The sequence below is a fragment of the Schistocerca serialis genome, chromosome 4, assembly GCF_023864345.2.
Source record: "Schistocerca serialis cubense isolate TAMUIC-IGC-003099 chromosome 4, iqSchSeri2.2, whole genome shotgun sequence".
In the NCBI taxonomy this organism is placed as follows: Eukaryota; Metazoa; Arthropoda; class Insecta; order Orthoptera; family Acrididae; genus Schistocerca; species Schistocerca serialis.
Genome location: NC_064641.1, coordinates 635671431 through 635694808, shown reverse-complemented (window position 1 = coordinate 635694808; position 23378 = coordinate 635671431). Strand labels below are relative to the sequence as shown.

General features: G+C 38.9%; 1 protein-coding gene across 2 annotated transcripts in view; it reads right to left on the bottom strand.

Annotated features, from left to right (window-relative positions):
* The window catches only part of LOC126475479 (islet cell autoantigen 1), a 49450-nt gene extending 27191 nt beyond the window's left edge, over positions 1-22259 (bottom strand). For both annotated transcript variants that reach the window (XM_050103375.1, XM_050103377.1), the window contains exons 1-6: positions 22023-22259; positions 21643-21914; positions 21405-21565; positions 21164-21325; positions 12689-12881; positions 12333-12450 (exon numbers count right to left, since the gene is read on the bottom strand). In XM_050103375.1, coding sequence (XP_049959332.1) covers positions 12333-12450; positions 12689-12881; positions 21164-21325; positions 21405-21565; positions 21643-21914; positions 22023-22033 — 917 coding nt within the window. In that variant the 5' untranslated portion in view covers positions 22034-22259. The remainder of the gene's footprint in view (positions 1-12332; positions 12451-12688; positions 12882-21163; positions 21326-21404; positions 21566-21642; positions 21915-22022) is intronic.
* Between the last annotated feature and the right edge of the window lie 1119 nt (positions 22260-23378).

The following is a 23378-nucleotide window of genomic DNA, read 5'->3' as shown; positions in this document are numbered from 1 at the left end:
TTCTCGGTTTTTCTAAACACATATTCTTGCTCTTCCTTGATGCTTTCATTCTATTAGTGTTTTCTCCAGTTTGTGCTACAGTTTGTAAAATTTTCACAGAGTAGGTACTGAACCTCAAAAGTTACTTATTCCTACTTTTTATCTCTTCCCTGCAGTTTCCTTTTTTCAGCCAAAGCCATACACGTGGCTGCATATGCAGTTGCCTTTAAATAAGTTTCCTAGTGACGGTACAGACATCGTATACTGGACACACCCAAAGTGTGCATCCCCTGTTGCCCCCTCTCCTTCAAAAGTTACCTAGTGATGATACAAACAGAGTATACTGGACACACCCAAAGTGTACACCCTGTTGCCCCCTCTCCTTACACACACACACACACACACACACACACACACACACACACACACACACACACACACACAGAGATGTGAAACACAGTTTTCACAAATGAATTGTTGGTTCAGTTTATCTCTGCTTCACATGGAAGTATTACCACCATATGTGGTCCCCCATCCCTCTTCAGTGGAGTACATGAAATCCTTAACCTATCATTTATACTTGGCTTATCACTCTTTTACAGTCAGTACACCCAACACAGTACTTTCCATGGAATAAATCCCTCAGTTCTGTGTTATGTCCTATACTGTAGCAAGCCCCTAATGGGGCTGTTATATACTTCAGCATTATTCCTGCGTCCTGTGGATTGTCTAGTGGCTGGGCCACAGGTGTTTCCTCATTTGAGGCACAAATATTCTGCTATGCTGCATCTGCACTGCAATAGTGGCACTGTGAATGTGTAACTACTTCCTTCATCCATGATCATATGGCTAGACACATCTGAGTGTGAAACATTAAAAATAGAGCTGTGATTGGTCACATGATTACACTCATATCAATCCACCTGCCTTTAAAGGCCATGATGAGGCCACCAGTAGGCAGATGGTTCTCTGCTCTGTGCAATTACACCGGCCACATGTGGCCCACGTGTCAGAGCCTCATCCTGTGTCTTGCCAGAGGAAGAGGCATCCTCAGGGGCCGCTATTGGCCGAGCCATCACTCCCATCGGTTCCCAACATCTGCTGACATTGCCCCTGGTTCATAAGCTCTATGCCAGCATACTTGTGTGTCAGTATCACTGCATACCAAGAGCACCGCTGGTCGAATGCCTTTCTCCCAGCTTCCACCATAGGTCTTGTCACGTCCCAGATTGCTGCCTGCCATTCCCCGCTTATTGGGCTACCAACACTGCCAGCCTCACTTGACCCCACTGCATCCCACTTGCTGCAGCATCAAACGCTGGGTGTCTGCAGGCGTCGCCATCCTCCAATGCAATACTGCCCTCAACCAATGCTGCTCCCAGCTCACAGGGCTCCCGATGTTGCCAGCCTCACCAGATGACAGTCACACCCTACATGTCGAAGCATCCATCACTGGGAACCTGATGCGTATCGAACATCACCAGGTGCCAGCTATGCCCATGCCACAGCACTACGCATAGTTCAGACCAGACGAGCCTATAATATTGTCCTACAAGATGTTATGTATTGTTAACCATTGTGCAATAAAGTCTTGCAGAAGTCACTGAAAACTGCTATTTACTTCCTGTGCCCTTGCCACTGTGCAAGGGCATAAAATCCTCATATTTAATTGGCAATCCACACTACATATTGCTATCAATATTTATTTTAAATTTAGACCACACTCATTCTGATGATTATGTGATTGTCAGTTTATTGGAACTATCAGACCAAACACTTGAGAGACTCATCTGTGATATTTTGATTGTACTAACTTCATGACTGATGTTCCAGCATGCAAAGTAATGTGGGCTAGCCAGCAGACAATTGTATTTTTCTGATGCTCTGCATGCTTACCATATTGCCTGTTTTGCAGGGACATGCAAAGCCTCGCTAAGCCTCACTGGCTGCATGCCATGCTGACAACACTGCCCCTCCCCCCCTCCCAACTGCAATCTGCCCTAGCTGCTTTATGTCACTTCACAAGTTGTAGATTTTTTTGTTTTCCAATACAATTACACTAGTACCAGATAGTCTGATCACTTGACTGGACCCAACTAAATCTCCATTTGCCTCCACTCAATTGACTGATCTCTTCCTCAGTTCATTGGAAACACTATTTTACCACTGTTGCATCGTGTGAAGATCAAAGACAAAGCAATCAACCACTGCATAAACTGATATAACAATGAAAATAATCAATAATCAATTTCTACTATATAATGTATGGAAGGGTTGAAGGGTAAAAAAGAGGGGTAAAGGAAAAGGATTGGAGAAGTTTAGGAAAAGGGGTGGAGTTTGGAGAAGTCACTCAGAACCCTGGTCAGGGGAGTCTTACCATCGTGAAGGAAAGACTGATTGATGGGGACAGCACCAGGCGAGATTTGAAAATTTGAGAGCTTAAAGGTGGAAGACAGGGTAATATGCAAGCAGAGATTATTGCTAAAACATTGTGAGCGAGTTATACGAGCGAAACACTACATGCATTGTACGTAACAGAGGTGAGAGAGGGACGGCGAAAAATAATCGAGTCAGAAATCAAAAAATATAGAAAAATAAAATGGAGTGAAAAAGGAAGTAGTTACTGTGAAGAAATGCTGAGGCAGAAGAAAATAATGTAAATTAAGGCCAGGTGGGTGGTGAGAACCAAGGACATGTTGTAGCACTAGGTCCCACCTGTGGAGTTCTGAGAAACTGGGGTCTGGTGGAAGAGTCCAGACAGCATGTATGCTGAAACAGGCACTGAGGTCATGACTGTCATGTTGTAGAGCATGCTCTGCAATAGGATATTGTTTGTTGCTGGTATGAACCCTCTGCCTATGCCCATTCATCCTAAACAATAACTTGCTGGTAGTCATGCTGATGTAAAAGGCCGAACAATGTTACATAATGACTGGCATACGACATATGTCTTTTCACAGGTGGGTCTCCCTTTGATAGTATATAGTTTTCCAGTTACAGGACTGATATAAGTGGTGGTAGGAGGGCGCATAGGGAAAGTCTTGCAGTAGGGTCACTCACAGGGGTAGGAGCCACAACACAGGGTTAGGAGCCATAGAGTAGCGAGATGGATGCAGAAGGAGCATAGGGTCTGACAAGGATATTGTGGAAATTGGGAGGGCGACGGAAAGCTATTCTAGCTGTGGTGGGCAAAATCTCAGACAGAATGAATCTAATTGCAGGGCAAGATTTAGAAAGCCATGGCCTTGTTGAAATAGCTGATTAATACATTCAAGACTGAGTGATAAGTTCTGAAGTTGTTTTTAGGGTGTATCAGTAGTATCAGAACTGGATGTGATGGCATCAGAAATCTACTTTTTAACTAGGTTTGTGGCATAATTGTGTCCAGTGAAGGCTGAGGTGAGAATGGTGGTCTATTGCTGTAAAGGATCTGCATCCAAACAAATACGAGGGCGGTTCAGAAAGTAACCTCCGATTGGTCACAGTGCGGGTTGTGGGGGGAGTAGCGACGCCATCTGTGCGTTCACGCACTCAACAGGTCAGTCGGCATCAAGCCGTGGTCGAGTGAACGTTGTACCTGCGCTAGTTTAGTTTTTGTGGCAGTTTGAAATGTGTGCTGCAATAGAAAACCCCGCCAAATGTGAAGTGCGTGCTGTCATAAGGTTTTTTACAGCCAAAGGATATTCTGCAGCAGCTATTCATCGTGAGCTTTGTGCCGTGTACGGACCAAGAGTTATGAGTGAAGGAGTTGTCGGTGAATGGGTACGTTTATTTAAAAGTGGACGAGAAAACGTTCATGATGAAGAGAGAAGTGGTAGACCATCATTGGTGACTGACGAACTCGTTCAGACAGTTGATGCAAAAGTTCGTGAAAATCGACGTTTCTCAATGTCGGAGTTGTCTACTGGTTTTCCACAGATTTCTAAGACTCTCTTGTACGAGATAGTGACAGCAAGATTGGGTTACCGTAAGTTCTGTGCACGATGGGTGCCCAAAATTCTTACCGACCACCACAAAACTCAAAGAATGGCCTCTGCATTAGACTTTCTGTCACGTTATGAGGACGAAGGAGAACCATTGTTAAACAGAATCGTGACCGGTGACGAAACCTGGATTCAATACGTGAACCCTGAGACAAAAGAACAATCAAAGATGTGGGCACATTCAAATTCGCCTACCAAACCAAGAAAAGCCTCGCAAGATTTTCAAAGGGGTGTTGTTGGTTGAATTCATGGAACGTGGTACGACCATTAATCAAGACGTGTACTGTGAAACAATAAAAAAGTTACGACGGGCTATACAGAACAAACGCCGTGGTATGCTGACTTCCGGTATCGTTTTTTTGCACGATAACGCCCGTCCTCACTCTGCTCGCAGAACAACGGCCCTTCTTGAGTCCTTCAAGTGGGACGTTATCAACCATCCACCTTACAGCCCAGACCTGGCGCCAAGTGATTATCACCTCTTCATGCATTTGAAGAAATGGCTCGGGTCACAGCGGTTTGATGACGACGAAGAGCTCAAAGATGCGGTCACAGGCTGGCTCCAGGCACAAGCGGGTGATTTTTATGCAGAAGGAATTTCAAAGCTTGTGAAGAGATACGATAAGTGCCTCAATCGCTATGGAGACTATGTAGAAAAATAGTGCAAAGATGTAGTTGTAAGATGTATATATTAAAATATTTTTATTTAACTTGGTGTATTTTTTTAAATCAACCGGAGGTTACTTTCTGAACGGCCCTCGTACATTTGCCCCGAATGCCAAGACTGCATGGGCGGGAACGTTTGACATGGAAAGGATGGCAACTGTCAAAATGTACATACTGTTGTTCGTTAGTAGGTTTGAAGTGTACAGAAGTGTGAAACTGACCTTAGGTGAGGACAAGTTCAACATCAAGGAAAGTGGTATGGGATTCAGAACTGGACCACATGAAATTTAAATGGGTGAAGGTACCGTATTTACTCGAATCTAAGCCGCACTTTTTTCCGGTTTTTGTAATCCAAAAAACCGCCTGCGGCTTAGAATCGAGTGCAAAGCAAGCGGAAGTTCTGAAAAACGTTGGTAGGTGCCGCCACAACTAACTTCTGCTGTAGAATATATGTAGCGCTACACAGGCATGCTTTGTAGGTGCAAAGATAAATACTGGCGCCAAAACCTCTGCGTCAGTAAATAAATTTAAAAAGAGGTGGAAGACGAGCTTTTTTTTCTCCGCCCCGAGTTTCGATCACTGCATTTTCATACATTATCCAATGAAGGAAGTACAAATTCCATATTGTTCATCTTCTAATGTAGCAGAATTTCAAAGTATTACGAAAATCCGACTAGCAAGACTGTTTCGGATGTTTGTCAATATGGCAAACTCTACGTTCTGAATTTTTTCCTACCTGTGAGAAGAGATGGTTGCTAATAGGAACCTGATGAAATGTGAATCACATGCAGTATTCTCTTCACCATAAGAATAATACGAATATAAACATTTTGCCATGTATTCTTTCGTGTTTGCTGCTATCTCATTTAAATCCTGTCTGCCTTATAAACTACGAAACTAGAGTGAGACAATAGCAAACGCGGAAGAATATACATATCGTGTCATGTTTATATTCGTATTATTCTTTTGCCTAATAATGATACAGTCAGAAATGAAGCACGTCAACTGACTAGATTTTTAAATCTAAGGTGACTCTAATTCCTGTGCAGAATTTGATGTACTAAAGAAGCGGCCGCAAAGATTTTCAAACGGAGAAAAATTTTCGCTTAGCTCTCGTTCAGATCATGTTCTATCTTATGCAGTCTATTATTTGGTTCTTGTTGATAATTATCAAAGAAAGCAGCAGTGTAAGTAACAACAAATAGCAGTCTCTTGCCGTTGTTTTGCTAATGAGACGATTCCACTCTTTTTTTTTAAAAAAAAAAAATTGTAAGCGGCGGTAGCGCGCACAAAAGCAAGCCACGCCGCGAGCGGCGACAGGCCGTAAACACGCAGTATCAGAATGCGACAAACAATGCATGACACAGTACAGTAATGCATTTTCAGTTTAGAGTGACGTAAACACCTATAACAAAGAAAACGGCACTTATCAGCTCAAAAGAAAATAAGCAATCGATTCAAACCAGGCGAAGCACGTGAAAAAGGAAGTGTATCCGTACAAATACGGACGGAGCGCGTGACTCATAGCAATGGCTACCTGGTAAAGCTTAACTGCTAAGCTTACGACTCGAACCAAACTAATGTAGCTGTATCGTCATTCATTCGACCTAAATTGTGTTCCATATTACAATGGGCCAACTTTGTTTCGATTTGGAGGTGCGGCCTAAAACTTTTCTTTCCCCTTGAATTTCGAGTCTCAAATTTCCGGTGTGGCTTAGATTCGGGTCTCATTTTTTAGGTGCGGCTTAGATTCGAGTAAATACGGTATTTAAAGATTCCAAGAATTTTAACTGGAGTCCACATGGCAAAGAAGTCATCAATGTGTCTACACCAAATGATGGGCTGAAAGTGTATGGATCTCAGAAAAGCCCCCTCCTAGCGATCCACAAAAAGGCTGGCACATAGGAAGGAGCCATCCTGGTATGCTTAGCTGTACCACTGATCTGTTTGCATGTCTGCATAAGCTAAGTCTTACATGGTCATATAGAGATTATATCATGACCCAGGACCAATTCATAAACTGGTCACAATTACATCTCCTCAGCAAATTTCCCCACATTCACTATTTACTTTTGTGGAAGAAGTGGTTTTGATGTTCAGTCTTCTTTTGCTAATCAGAATTTGTGCAAGGAAGGAAAAAAGCATTTATAGAACCACAGACACTAGGGACAACAGATACACAACACTACTTGGTGTTGTCTGTAGCAATAGATTACTGTGGCTTTCTCATCCAAACAATCAAGCATTTGCTTGAAATAATTTAAGGGGAGCAGGAAGTGCCTATGCTGCCCATGTTAAAATCACTAAGTTTGAGGAACATTTATGAATAAACTACCAAATAGAAAAATTTGAATTTTTTTTTTTACATATAGAGTGGTTAAGTATTGCAGTTATGACAGAGGGATTTTGGAGTATCTTTTCTAGTTTCCCTCCAATTATTTTTTTTTATTAATGACCCAATTTTTTTTACAAATAATTGCTTTATAATTAAACTGAAATGAAACTACTGAACATATTGCCAAATGACTGTGTTACAATGTAAGTTTGACCACTAGGAGTGCTGTATAAAAATTTCATCTCTCTAGCTTGAGTGGATTTTGAGAAAACGTTCCTTATATTCGAAAAATTATAATTTAAGGGAAATGGCTATCAAAGTTTCTCAATACATTCCTGCACTATAGGATGGTTGGTTGGTTGGTTGGTTGGTTTTGGGGAAGGAGACCAGACAGCGAGGTCATCGGTCTCATCGAAGTAGGGGAGGATGGGGAAGGAAGTCGGCCGTGCCCTTTCAAAGGAACCATCCCGGCATTTGCCTGGAGCGATTTAGGGAAATCACGGAAAACCTAAATCAGGATGGCCGGACGCAGGATTGAACCGTCGTCCTCCTGAATGCGAGTCCAGTGTCTAACCACTGCGCCACCTCGCTCGGTATAGGATGGATTATCAGGGTCTTCTTCTTCATCCTCCAAAAGCTTCCTCTTCTGTCTTCTTTTCTGGCCTGTTGTTCCATCATACCTCATATGCCTTTCTCTTCTTTCTGCTCCTCTTATCCTTTCTCTGTCAATATTTCTTAGTGCTCGTACAGTGTTCACCCCAGCTGTAAATCCTAATGCCTTCAGAACTTCACACTTCACACTGTTCCTTTGGTTGTAGGTTGCTATTGCATCATAAATGCCAAAGAGCAGTGTTTTTATGCTTACAAACACCCTTTTAGGAATTACTTTCCAAATCAAATTGTTTACGCTCTCATTAGGATTCTGCGTCTTTCCGTGTAGACATTTGTGTAACAATTCTGGCTGTGCTAAGTCATGAAAAATTGGTTTTATTGCATTTATCACAGCTGCTGGCAAACCATGTTTGTGATCATAGTCTTTTTTTGCATTATATTTGCACCAGGAATCTTTTGGGCAAGGCTGTGTTGACGGTATTCATTGGAAGAGGCAGTATGAAGGAACAATGCCCACACTGCTTTTAGCATGTCACTAACATTACTAGTATTTTGCCTTATAGCATACCCATAGTATCTCTGTAGACGTTCAATCACCTCATCAGTAAGCCTGCCTCTCCCTCCTATTGTCTTTCCATCACTGAGCTTACTTGAACCCAAAGTTTGTTTGAGCCTTCGAAGCCGTGCACACATATGCTTTTGCACATGCCCAATGCATTCCAACTTTTCAACTACAAATTCATTTCCATATGGTTTCAGTTCCTCTATAGTCTTGAAACCTTTGGAGTCACCATCCCCAAGGTAGCATTTGTACCTAACGTTGTATCTGGGAACTGAACGTTCAAAAATTTGTTTCACTCCATCCACTTCCATTGCTCCACTTGATCCACTAAAATTTGCCTCACAGGTTCCACTGTGCTCTCCTTTGATTTTATTTTTGCACCTACAATGTTTTGATAATATTGCAACATCTATCACTTTTGCACTATCACCATAAGTAGCAGTTACAACCCCATTCAGGGATTTATGACCCCTCTTTTGCCAGGAACCATCTAATGCCACTACCAAATCCCTAGAACCACCGTTAATTTCTACAGATTCCTCCACTGCTTCCTTCATGGTTTTCAAAGCCACATCTTCAACAGAGGATCCTACCAGTTCACAGTAGTACCCAAATTTGCTTGGAGGCGATGGCAAGTTCATAATACCACAAAACAGTTAACCAGCAGCAGACCCTTTTCCAATGGATCGAAGACCATACACAAGTTGAACATTCACATCAAACACTCGAGATCGTCCATTTTCACCAAAGAGACTGGCATGTGAATTGTAGAAAGTCAGTTGATGCTTGCAACATGCACAGATTATCTTCATCTCACAAGCTAAACCAAAGTGCTTTGTTATCTCTAGTTCCACTCCTACACTTGAACACATTTTGCACAGAACACTTTCTTTCAGCAGAGAAGATAATAATCCAATATTCAGTACTTCGTTAATATCATCACTGTCACTAACATATTCACGAAATCTGTCACTTCCACCAGTCAGCTTCTTGCTAGAAGATTTCACAGGGCTATGGCCGGCCATGTGTTGCTTAGCAGAAGAACGCACTGTTTCAGTAATTGTAGTATCACAACTTGGTATTAGTGTTAATTTTCTTTTCCCTACGTTCTTCCTCTTCTTATATACACGGTTACTAAAACGTGGCATCGTATCCAGAACAACGCTTTACTCAAGAAGTATAATACTACCAACAACAGGCGCAACAATGAACTAATTTGAAACGGTAAACAGCAAAGAGACGATGTTCCGCGCTCTTAGTGCTTCATTTGTCACAGAAAACAATGTAGCCAACCCTTGCACACTCGCTGTATGCGTAACATAAGGCGCTGTATGTGTAACAGGCCGAGAAAATCCCAAGCAGTTCGCCAGGAAGTCACGAGAAGGTGTTAGATGCATTCAGCGGCCGCCCATTTCCTCTGCAGGCGTGGGGAAAAATGGTAATAACTCCACTTCTAGGGCGAGTAGAACAATAATTCAAAGTTTACATTAAAGAGGAATGTTCCAATTAATTTTCGGTAGGAAAAAAAAAAAAAAAAAAAAAAAGTAATTTTTTGGATTTGACCACCTCCGGCTCCCCTAACAATATCTAAAACTCTGAAAATGTTGAGTATAAATGGACAAATTCCAGCATTAATAAACAATGTGCTTTTAACAGATGTGTGCTGAGTGAAGTTGTGAGGGAGGGGCACGACCTGCTGTGACTCAGACAGCTATGCTAGAAAGCTGCTCTGAAAACAAAGACAGATTAAACAAAGATTTAAACATATCCAAAGCATCATGTCAAAAAACCAAATGAAATAAAATTAGCAAAAGGAGAATAATGTGTGAAGTGTCCTACAAATTCAAACGTAAAATTCTATCTGCTGATCTGAAAAGCCATCTGTCCACACATTCAGTGACCATAATGGCACTGAAATGGAGAATGACAGTGTGTCAAAATACTGGCTTGCTTTTCCAAAATTGTTTCACTGAGAAAGCTCAGTCAGTAGTTCCTCCTCTCAATTGTTACAAAAACACAAAAAAGTGACCGAGGGATAGAAATCAACTGAAATCACTCAATTGAGAAAAGTCACCTGGATCTGACTGGTTACCTCCATGATGCTACACAGTTTGAGAAAGGACTTGCTCCTCTTCAAGCTGCAGCCTACCGTAGGCACTGGTGGAACAAGGTACTCCTACTGATTGCAGGTAAAAGTGCAGATCATTCTCATTTTCAAGAAGGATCATCAAACAGATGCCTGCAACTATAGACCCAGATGACTGACAATACTCTGTTGTAGAATTTTGGAAAATATTTTATGTCCAGATATTATGACCTTTCTGGAGACTGAAAATTGGTTCTCCAAACAGCAATTGTGTGAACCACAGCTCATCCAACAGACACAGAACGTAGTGGATAACAGTCCCAGATTAATACCATGTTCCTCGAATTCAGGACGGCATTCAGTGCAGCTTTGTCATTAGATTGAAGAGTTCTCAGCAAATAGCACACATCATGTCAATCTTAACGGAAAGCAATCTGCATATGGAAAAGCAACTTGAGGCAAGGCCCAAGGGAGTCTTATAGGACCATTACTGATCACAATTTATATAAATGATCTCATGGATAATGTCAGAAGCACCGTGAGTCAGTCTGCAGATGATGGTGGAGTGCACAGAGAAGTCACAAAGTCAGGGGGTAAACACTTTGTGTAGAGACTGACAGGTGACCCTCAACAAAAGTACTGTGCACTAATAAGCAGAAAGAAATGTCTTGCGTGATTATACAATTGCCAATCAATCACAAGGAGCAGTCACATCTATTAAATACCTGGGAGTATGCATATAGAGTGATTTCAAGTGGAATTACCAAAAAAACTAATCACAGAAATGCAGTTGCTAGACTGTGATTCATTGGAAGAATTCCCAGGAAGTATAATGTGTCTAGGTGTAGCTCATGAAACTCTCATTCAACTGATACTTGAGGATCACTCAGCAGTCTGAGACCCTTGCCAGATAGAACTAACAGAGGAAACAGAGAATATCCAATGAAGAGTGGTGCATTTCATCAGGAATTTCTTTAACAAATGTGAAAGTGTCTCATCCGATAATAAATTCCACTGGGAGGAACAAACACAGATGTGCTGAAGTGCCTAAACCATTTTTGTCTGCAATGCAGATCTTGTGAGCCATATGTAATATAAAAAATACAAAGGCTAGCTTACTTTGTGTACTTTCATCCCAAATCTGCCTAAATCTTCATTTATACTCTGCAAACCACTGTGATATGCATCACAGAGGGCACATTCCATTTTACCACTAATTAGGGTTTCTTCCTGTTCCATTCATGTATGAGGCGTAGGAAGAATGACTGACTGCCTCTGTGCTTGCAGCCATTATTCTAATATTATCCTCATGAGCCCTATGTGAGCGATACATATGGGATTGTGGCATATTCCTAGAATCAACACTTAAAGTCAGTTCCTGAAACTTTGTTAACAGGATTTCTTGGGATAGTTTACATCTATCTTCAAGAGTTTTCCAGCTCAGTTCCTTCACTCCCCATGTCATATGGAATCATTGTAGGGTAACTTGTCACATCAAACTAAACTTTTCCGAGTTCAAAAGTGTCTAATACACATTATTTTTCATGGCAAGTCAAGAGCATCCTGCAAAGGTATGTTGTTCAAGCAACTGGGAAGCTAAGTATTGCTTCCCAATATAGCTATTTCTTAATTAAATTTTGTCATAAATAATCTCTTTCTTTTTCAAACAACTCAGCTCATGGAATAACACTAGAAATAAGAATAATCTCCAAAAAGATTTTCATAAAGGTTATTCAAGAATATACATTTTCAATAAATTGCCAGCATCCATAAGAAGATTAATTCCCAGTAAAGTTCAGTTTAAGAGTATCCTAAAAGATTTATTGGTAGCCAATTCCCTCTATTCCACTAATGAATTTCTTGGTAGAACCAATCAATGACTATACATTATCAATAACAGCAAACAACTTGAGTGTTATGCAGAATCTGACTTCCGCACAGGCTCAGTGCAACAGTGTGATCAATGTAAATATGCACTGTAAACTGACTTTCTATTTGACGATACAGGACTACGGAGTCAACATGTAGAATCATTACAAAATAGTACAAAACGATAGCTAATAGCTCAAAAAGAGAGCTCTCAGTTTTATTAACTATGAAGAAACTCACTTGTCTTTATCTTCTTCCTCTACTGGCTGGTCCTCTGATGAGCCCGATATCTGTTCTGCTAATTTTAAAGATGGTTCTGTCAATTCCTTTACAACACAGAAGTCATAATGCTGGTAACCTGACCAAAAAGACAAGCTTTGATACAAAATTCATTATATGATGAAAATTTATTAAAAAGGACTCTCAAGTCTTGACACAAATTGAAATACAAATGAGAAAAAATAGCTTATTTAGATACTATTTCTCATGTCAGTTCATATGATTAAGTTTACATACAGGTAAATGCCTTTTATTAAATCTCTTCATCAATATAGCTACTCTATCTATCTCTTTAGAAACAAATAATAAATACTAACCTTTGAAGCTATTGGAGATGGTGGTGAATGTTTTAGATGTTTTCTCTGCAAACTGAAGCAATGAATTTTGATACAGAATCAAAGCATGAGAAAACATATTACATCGTGCTGCAGCTAAAAGATCAACTTTTTGAAGGCAATCCAGCTTTAACTTATCAAAACGGACCTTGCTTCGACGTACTTGTGTCTGCACCTGTAACACATACAATAATGAAATAAAATAAAACTGAATAAACAAAAGGGAGCACAGTAAACAAATAGGTTTAAAATATACTCAAAGAATGAAATTAAAGTCAAATAATTGATAAGGTAGAAAGAATACATCATAATTCAATGGTTCATAAGAATTTTGTGCCCTCAACATTGTTCAAATTTTATATTTTTATTATATTTTTCAAACTTCACACATTTACAATCAAACGTTTGACACAAAGAACTTTACAACAGTAACAGCCATCAGATTGACATTGCAATGGCTAAAGAAAATATATATATCAAAAAGAGAGCAATGGTATTTCTCCCTAGTGAAATGGATGATGAAAATCAGACCTACAGAAGCAAGTTTTAGATAGAGAGAACTGTAAAACAAGCAACAACTGAAGAAACCAGATCTTTTTGTTGAAATGACACTGGCTGAAACAAACAGATCTAAAAATTACACAAAGGTTATTAAGTCTGTAACCCATGAACATTGGAGAAAATCACTGGAAGGAGAAATTGCCTCAGTGGAGGAAAATGCTTAGTGGACTTTGTTACCACTGCCACCAGATCGTAAGCCCATTATACAAATCTTGGGTTTATAGAATTAAGCACAAAGTTGATGGTAAAACTGATCACCATAAGGCAAGACTAGTTGTTTGTGGATTCGGTCAACAAGAAGATATGACCAGAATGAAATTTTTAGTCCTATCACTAAATATGATACAATTTCAGCAGTTATGAATGTTTGTGTTAGCAAACACCTTCCTTTGGCACAGTTCGATATATGCAGGAACCCGAGGGATTTACTGAGGGGACTAATGGGGTGTGTGAGGCTCATGAAAGCTTATATGTACGAAAGCTGTCTCTAGCGAATCCTTGACTTGTGGATAGTAAGCCAGATCCTGCCCATTCTATGAGAAGACTGCAGTGATGTAATGATGGTAATTCTTCGTGTTCATGACAGATTAAAATCTGTAAATATGTAGGATGACACAGGTTTTCTCAAAGAAAATTCAAAATGAGTGCGATTACTGTTGAGCCACTAGGATATTTTTGAAATATTAACATTATATGTCAAGAGAGTGGATCAGTGAATCAAGAAAGATATGTTAAAGACGTGCTTTGATGATTTAACACAATGGAGGCAAGCCCTGTGTGAACTCCAATCTACATCCAGATGGATTGACCAATGATAAACCAACAAATGCTTCACATTGGGAAACAGTTGGCTGTCTTAAGTATTTAGCTGTTGGTACAAGGCCCAATACAGCATTCATAGCGAGCCACACATCAAAGTTTGTAGAGAATCATTGATCTTTAGTACAAAAGGATTCTCAAGGATATCAAATGTTCAGCATCATTTGATATGAATTGTAAATCTAGACGTGCAAACAGAAGATCTGAGGTACACAGTGATGCCAATTATGCCAGTGATCTGGCAACTTGACACTCAGTTAGAGATGTGGTTGCAAGATTTTGTGTAGGAGCAATTACCTATGCAAGTAAGCGGCAACAAAGCAGATCACTGTAAATAACCGATTCAGAATATGTGGCTGCCAGTGAAAGGGCAAGAGAAGCAATATGGGTATTCAAACTCTTTGAAGGAATGTCACCACTGGATGATGATTATGACAATAAAGATGATGATATGGTTGCTTGGCTTCACATGACAGAAAGATCTTTCAGTTTGCAGTTCACCACTGGATGTTGTTCCTGTTCTTCTTGTTTGGAATGCAAATGGCATCAAACTAGTCAAAAATCCTGAATTTCACAAGATATTGAGGCCGCTGATATTTGAACGCACTAAACCTGAGAGAAAATTCAAGAAGGCCAATTAGTCACAGAGTATGCACTAGGCAATGAGCAATCTGCAGAAATTCTCACCAACTCAGTACCATGTGTTCAGTTTGAATATTTAAAATTGCAATTTGGAATGCTTTTATTACTGTATTTAGCATGATCAACATTCCAGGGAAGCGACATTTGACAGAAACTTGTGCTTCATAGATGCGTCTCTCTGTATGTCTTTTGCATTCCTAAATACATTTTCTAAGAATAATGTTATGAATGTCTTTTTAAAATTTGTTTAAAGATTATTGTGTTCTTTCCTTTGAACTTTTACAATAATCAGGAATATCTATCCTCATTAGGCAACCCACAGTTCAAAATCAGAAATGTGAAACCCAGCTAATTCTCTTCATTTTCATATTCTGGAAGTCACAGACATTCCGACACTCATATTCTGTCTTATTTGGTGTTGAAGAAGTATTGACTCAATATGTAGTCACAACTTTATCAGATGATAGGGAAATACAATGCTACAAACTGATTAGATTAGATATTTGATGGTGCAGAGGATTTCTTGACATACAGAATCCAATATATTATCTTTGAAAAAGAACTATCAACTGATTGCAAGCATGCAAAATGGCAGTGAAATGGTACCTTGAGTATTTATTTACATACATATTCTATTTATCATTTAATATGTGTAAAAAACTAGGATGTAGAACAAGTCAAAAAATATGAAAATGTTAAGTATATAGAAAACGTAACGAGGTAAAGTACAAAACTTAAAGAAAAATTGCAGTAAAACAAAAACATAAAAATAGAACAAAAATAGATGAAAGTTGAAAAAAGCACTATATAAGAATTACATGTTGACCAATAATACATAATAAACAAACAATAAAAATCTACATACATCAAAAGTCTACATGTGTCTCCTAAAAAAGTTCATCAAATGAATAAAAGGTTTTCTGAAGTAAAAACATCTTTATTTTATTTTTAAATAATGCAATGTAACTCGACAGGCCTCTGATGTTATTTGACAATGAATTACATATATATTTATATGCTAGAATACTGGGATAAAGAGGAATATTCGATACGACTCACAGCTTTTATCAGTGATGTAAGAAACTTGAGACAAATGTCATAAATATAGTGACTAGAACATGGTATCACTGGTGATGTTTACAAATACACTAAGCTATGGACAGTCTGTCACCACAACCAGATTTTTTTTTAGTTTCACATTTGCTGGCTTTGTCAACTTACGACCAAATTATCACCTGCCAAACTAAACTACACGTAGAGCTAAGCTACAAGTCAATCAGTGAAGGTGTTTTTGTTTTCACATTCACTGGCTTCACCAACAAACAAAAGAAACTGTGAATGTAGCCACCCCAAAATGTGACAACACAGCAATGGCTGTGGTCTAAGCTGATAACTCATACCAAATATTATTCTGGACCCAAATAGTCTACATCTTTCTGCATCTAGGTTAAATTTTTGAAATCAAAATAGAGGTCAGCCTTTCGTCTTTCATTGTTATCACAGGACATTTCATTTGTTTCATAGTGCATGGGATTGTCAACCACAAATGGAATAAACATATTTTAAATATATTGGGAAGTGGAGATGAGTTCTTAAAATGATTGTGACAGGAGGTTCTCAAGGGAACTGTTTATAGTCTGGATAACCTTTTTCTACAGAATGAAAGTTTTCTTTGTTGTAGAACTGCACCAGAAGATGATTCCACAGAACATAATAGGGTGGAAGCACCCAAGTAGGTGGACTTTGTCACACAAGTATCTCAGATATACGAGTCCTAATGGCAAATATAGCTTAGGTCAACCTTTTTATGGCCTGGAGGACATGATATTTCCAGCTTACCTTGCTATTTATATGCTAAGAGTATGGTGCAATATATCCTTCGTATTTGCTGACTGTCATGTATGAGAGGTGCCTGCTGTGTGATTTTGTGGCAGGAGTTGAACTAGATGTAATTAGTTTTGCTCGTATTTAATGACAATAAGTTTTCTTTGAAGCATGTTAGGACTTCAGGGGTAATTTGTTGGCATTAGCCTCTACATTGATTAAATATTTGGGGTTTATCATAATGTAAGTATTATCAGCAAACATAGTGAACTTAAATGTTTGGTATGACATGTGCAAGTCACTCTTGCATATAAACAGCAGTGGACCATGGAGAGATCCCTGGAGGACTCCACCTCCTCACCCTCTTTGCTGATCTCATCCAAAACCACATTCTTTAACCTGTCATGGAGGTACAATTTTAGCCTGTTTCCCACTGCCTCTGTGATTCCATAGGGGCACAATTTTTTATAAGAATTTTGTGATTCACATAATGAAAGTCTTACAATGATTACAAAATATACAAGTGGTTTTACTCTTTTTTTCCCCTAGGGATTCTTCCTGCCTTATCCTTACCTAATCCCACCCTATTCTCATTGTGACAGAATATATGGCTTCAGTTGTGGAGATACCTTTTTGGAAACCAAACTGCCCTCCATCAATCATATCTAAGTTTTCAAGATACTTCACAAGCCAACGAGGACTTTTGTGAATGTGGTCAAGAGAGAGGTGGGACAATTGTTTGTAACTTGGTGCTACAGCAAGCTTCATTCCATATGGCAAGAACCCTGACTCATAGAAGCATTAAATATGGTTGCCAAAACTTTGTGTAACTTGTTTTGTTTCTTCCTTTTTGTGGAGACGTAGTTCTACAGCAAGCTTCATTCTGTCTGGCAAGACACCCTTATTCATAGAAGCATTAAATATGGCTGCCAAAACTTCACTTTTAGAAGTTAAATAGAAATATTATCTACACCGGATGACCCTTTGCTTTTTAAGGAGACAATAGTTCTCTTTACTTAATTTCCAGTTACAGAGGAAATGCTTATCTCATTTATAGGATTAGGAAAGTGGCATTTCAGTATTTCCATGGCACTTTTTAAGGAGACATTAAATCCTGTATGCTCAGTAGCACTAAAAAAACCGTCACTGAAGATTTTTGCTAAAAATGACACAATATGCTTTGTGAAATAATAATGTAACAGAATGTTTCCCGACACGGTGATACAAAACTTGGGCAAGCCATATTGGTTGTTTACATGTTCATCATCAATAATTAAGAGAAAGTCTTCAGTTTTACTGGTACAGTTGGCAGAGGTCTCACTTCTCATTACAACCCTGAATGTTTTGATTTTATTACAGGATTGATTGATTTTGGAGCTAAAATATGAACTTTTTTTTAATATTTGATTACTTTACTTAAAGAGTTACAATTTTTTGTAATGATTTATTTGGGTACGGTTGCCTAAATTTTTCGATGTAGGGTAGAATTCTTGTTTTGATTTGCAAGATATCCATATCCTCTCAGTGGGAGATGTCTTTTTCATGATTTTTTTGGCGCAATTCCTGTATACTCTTTTTGGAAAAGGAACTATCAAATACTATTGTAATTTCATTGCAAAACAGATTGTATTTCACACCGAAATCTCTTTCACAATATATCTACTTACATCTCCAACTTATGCTTCACTTTCATGACTAGCATGTGACTCGGCAATTAGCAACTAATGAAATTATGTATGTCAATGTAAAGTCGCATGAGAGTTGCAGTGCTGTTACAAGCCCTTCAACAAGCTCTCACACTAAAAATGAAACAATATTTGTGAAACAATAATGTAACAGAATGTTTCCTTACACAGTGATACAAAAGTTGGGCATGCCATATTGAAAAAGTAATGTGGGTTAGGGAGAACATAAGGGGCCACTGGCAGGGTCCAATTCCACCCTTCTACTTCGACCTGTGACATAATGTTGTTGGGATGTGTGACATCACTATGACGCATTGTTTTTGATTTGGTTTGTGTTTGTAAATCTCACATTGTTGTATTTGATGGTGCCCTCTGATGGTTGATGTTGACATGTTAATTTTAACATGTGGCATTGGGTTCATTTGAGTCTTGGTTATCACTGTGGTAATGTGGGTTTCTTTGAGTCTGTGTAGTCAGTGCAGTAAGGTGGATTTGTAAGTGTTTGCTTTGTTTTCAGTGAGTTGTTGTTATTGTGTGTGTGTGTTGGGGGGGGGGGGGGGGGGGGTTGCACGCACACCCCAGCCAGCCTGGGTGATTTTTGTTAGAGGCATTTGTCAGTAAGTAGTTTTTGTTCTGGTTTTACTCTATACTAATTCTGATGTTTTGTCTGTTTTATATTTATGGTATTTTGTCGCGTTTTAATTGACCTATTTAATATGGTACTTTCTGGGTTTTCGAGTTATTGGGGTTTTGGCTTTGGTGGCGTTTTGTGATTTATGTAGGTGTGGTTTGCCTGTGGGTGTTGACAGTTGTATCTGAGCTACATAGATGAAGGGAAATGCCAGACTCCATTTTTCGGAGTAGGAAGTGTTGGTTTTTTGGTATCAAAAGCTTCATTTGAACTACATAGGTCAAGGGAAACGTCTGATTCCACATTTGGGAATTACAGATGTTGGTTTTTTGGTATTGTGGACTTGGTTTGAGCTATACTGGTCATGTGAAATGTATAATTCCTGTTGGTTCTATGGCTGTAGCATTTTGTCGCAAGTTGAGTTTAGTTTGTCCCAGTCCTAAACCTCTATTGCCTACAGTTGTCCCTTTAGTTTCATTTTATTGTTGGAGTGCGATATTTTTCTGTCATTTTTATTTTTTTCATATTTGTTGGAATGTACATGTAGTGACAATATTATTGCCATTTTGTATGCACTGCATCTAGGTGTTTCCACCATATTGATGACCTCATGGGTCAAAGCACATGGTGGGAATCGGATGCTTCCCTAATGCCAACATAAGTTACATGAAATGGAATGAAAAACTTTTATATTATACCAAAAGACATTCCGTTTGGGAAAGGAAATTCTTGACTGAACTATTCTGGAATATCAATGGAGCAAGCAGAAATTGTACATACAATAGAATAACCAGGGACAACATTTGTTCCAGTTCGACAAAATGATAATAATATTCACAAAAATAAATAAGAAAAAGAGGCTACTTAGTGAGTGAGTGAGAGTGTGAAATTAAAAAAATGTCAGGCGAAGATTCAAGACAAAAGCCAACAGGCATAATGTCTATCAAAGAGACAGAAGACTTGGTCAATACATACTTTCAGGAGATGGAATAGGTAAAAAAAAAAGGACAAAATGAACAGACCACAGGATGAGAGTGATGTATGACACATCTGTTGTGAGGACCGGGGGAAGAAAAGATGAAGATGGATGTGTCATACAGAATAGAAGGTCAAAGATGGTACACTGGTAAGCATGCCAGCAAAATTACAGAGATGACATAATGTCAAAGTGAAAGACAGAGGGATAGAGGAAAAGAAATAAGTACTGAAATGGGAGGGGGAGGGAGAGAGAGGGAGGGAAGGGGGGGAGGGAGAAAGAAAGAGAGAGAGAGAGAGAGAGAGAGAGAGAGAGAGAGAGAATAATAAAAGTGGGCAGATTGTATGTTAGTGGAAGTAATGTCCTCCCCACCCCCCATACTTCTGGACTAAACTTAATTTCTAGTGAATTGTCGCATTTTCAAAAAATACTTTTAATAGCTTAACTGTGGCTCCACCATAATTTCCCAACTAATATAATTTAACGACTACATTCATTAAAACAAGCAAGATGGCATAGTGGTTACCACATTGGATTTGCATTCAGGATGATGACGACTTAATTTCCTGCCCAGCCAACCAAATTTAGGTTTTTCATGATTTTCCTAAATCACTTAGAGCAGCTGCTGGGATGGGTCTCATGAACGGGCACAGCCAATTACCTTCCCCTTCCTTTCCCTGTATGAGCTTGTACACTGACTGTAATGACCTCGCTGTATATGGAACATTAACTCTTAAACTTCCTTCCTTCCTTTATAAGCATTAAGTAGCTAATGGTGCTTAACAGTGTTGTTTCAATACATTGAAGTTTTGCAGTATGGCTTGCATACAATACATGATTGTAAACTTAACCGAATGGAACATTAACTCTTAAACTTCCTTCCTTCCTTTATAAGCATTAAGTAGCTAATGGTGCTTAACAGTGTTGTTTCAATACATTGAAGTTTTGCAGTATGGCTTGCATACGATACATGATTGTAAACTTAACCGAATATGACACACATGGATATATCACAAGAGGTACCGTGTAAAAAGGGGGAAATGAAAATGTTTGAATATTGGGGTATATACTACAAAAAAGCAAGCTGATTGCAACTACAGCATAAGCACCAATTGGCCAAGGGTTGAGCAGAAAATAGGTAAGGACATTTCCAAGTGTGTGTGTGTGTGTGTGTGTGTGTGTGTGTGTGTGTGTGTGTGTGTGTGTGTGTGTGATGAGAGAGAGAAAGAGAAAGAGAAAGAGAGAGAGAGAGAGAGAGAGAGAGAGAGAGAGAAGCAATGTTACATTTTGTTTATTACATAGCATGAAAGGTTATGTACCTTCCGGAAACGTTCCAACTGCTTGTATGTATCAGGATCCAATTCCTGTGATACATTTTTCATCCAGCTTAGAGATGCACGATATTCAGTTCTTGCCTTTTCCATTCCATTCACATTTTGCAGTGTATCTTCAATGGCCCTATGTCTAAATGTCTCCACTTCCTAATCAAAAAATGTCGTTTAGAAAAGATATAAACGAAAATCCTAAACAATGCAGCTACCCTCCTATTGACAATATTACCTGATACAAACGTATGAGTGGTACCCTAAGGGTTAGCCGCTGCTGTCCTGAGTAGGAAAGAGATTTACCAACTGCAGTCATCATTTTCCCAGCTCTGGTTTTATCGGTTTTCCCGGCTTCCTTTAGGAATCGTCCCATAGAGTTCTCTTCTTGGGCTAAAGCTGTGAACAACACACATTTAAAGGAAGTCATTTCGGAACAGTATGCTACTACTGCTTCAATATTAACATCAACTTACTACACAGCCTCTCCTGATATCTATCAATGATTCGTTGAAGAACAAGGCAGCTTTCTTGAATAGAGCGGAATAATTCTAACTTTGCGTCTAACTCTGCATCTGATGCAACAATACACTCGTCTTCCTTTTTCCCCAGTTTCCGAAACACCGTTTCCTTTGTTACCCAGTACTGATGTTGCATTTTGGTTAGTGCAGATTTATTGGTATTTTCTGCACCGTGCTGCTCAACCCACCGATCATACGCCGTACCGCTACAACCACTATTCGTCCGGCTACATAAAAACACATGTTATTCAGAAAAATCATAAATAAATAACTGAATAGGTCTTCTCATGACCATTTCTTGTATTTCTAGGTGGAGACGGTACTCTTATACTTACTAAGCATTCATTTTAGTTGAGTAACTACATAAAGCACAAAATTTCTAGTCCTACTAGCGAAATCACAATATACTGGGTGGATTCTTCGCCGACATTTCGCAGCACATCAGTTTCGATATACGAGTGTTTACTGCTTTAAGGCATGTGTGTGCATAAACAAATACACTATCAACAACAATTTCATATCACTCCCATTCACAACTGTCAACATTGCGCGTGGTATCCATATTGAGTTAATGTGGCAGTAATTTGCAAAGATAATATGTGCATTGCATGATCATACTGATACGGGAAAAATCAGCCGTCAGTGATTTCTAATACATTAATTTGCAAATTAACGCTACGCAATTATTTAAATTCAAAATTATCTGGACCTTCCAGTGGACATTGCGTTCATTCATATTTTAGATAGCCATATTTTAGATAGCATCTGAAACAGTTCGAGCAAAAACTTTATTGTGTACTGTCATAAATATCTCAACTAACGAATTAAAATCTCATATCTAGGGCGGTGATATTTCGCACATATTCAGCACTAGAATGAAATGAAGGTCTCTGACGCTACCACAACTTGGCTATCATCTTTGAAAACTTCTATGTACGGCAGTGTGTCTGCTTGTTTGAATGACGTTTCACGTCCCGGGCTAGACTCTGTGTAGTTCAGTAAATATACGGTATCAAATGGACTGTTAAACAAGCTGTACCAGACGACAATATACCGTCAATACTTTTTCTCTATTTACAACGAGTCCCTACAAGGTCAGGTAAGCAGCAATAAATGTAACACATGTTTATGTGGGAGCGAAGCAGGTATGGAAATGATTGCTGTTAAGATATTAACTTGCATAGTGAGATGTGCCATTGATGATAATCACTCGGTCTGTAACTATTAATTCCATTAATGATTCGTTTCACCCACCTTTCTGTTATTTTCTGTTGCAAATATCGAAAGCAAAAAATTGTGTTGCGTGAGCCACCTGTTACATGTTTTCATTTTTTGACGGTTGTTAGCTGGTTTGCTAGAGAGGAGCAGAAAAGTCACAAGTTTCAAGTACCATTTTGTAATGCGTTAGTTTGAGAGAGGTGAAGTTACTTTTTCTGTACATTACAGAATTTGAAAATACTGTCAATAACCATCGTATAGCCAGGAAACAAACTGTCACTACTTTCGATTTTTTGTGTGTGGATGTACTTATGCATTTGTTAGTGTTTGACCTTGATGTCTTGTGACGTACATTAAATTTGAATGTCCATTTAAAAAAAAAAAAAAAAAAAAAAACAAAAAAAACGCTCATACCTTCAGTTATGATTACTGTTATGTTTTGTTGACAGTTTTGTATAAGACAACAAATTGAT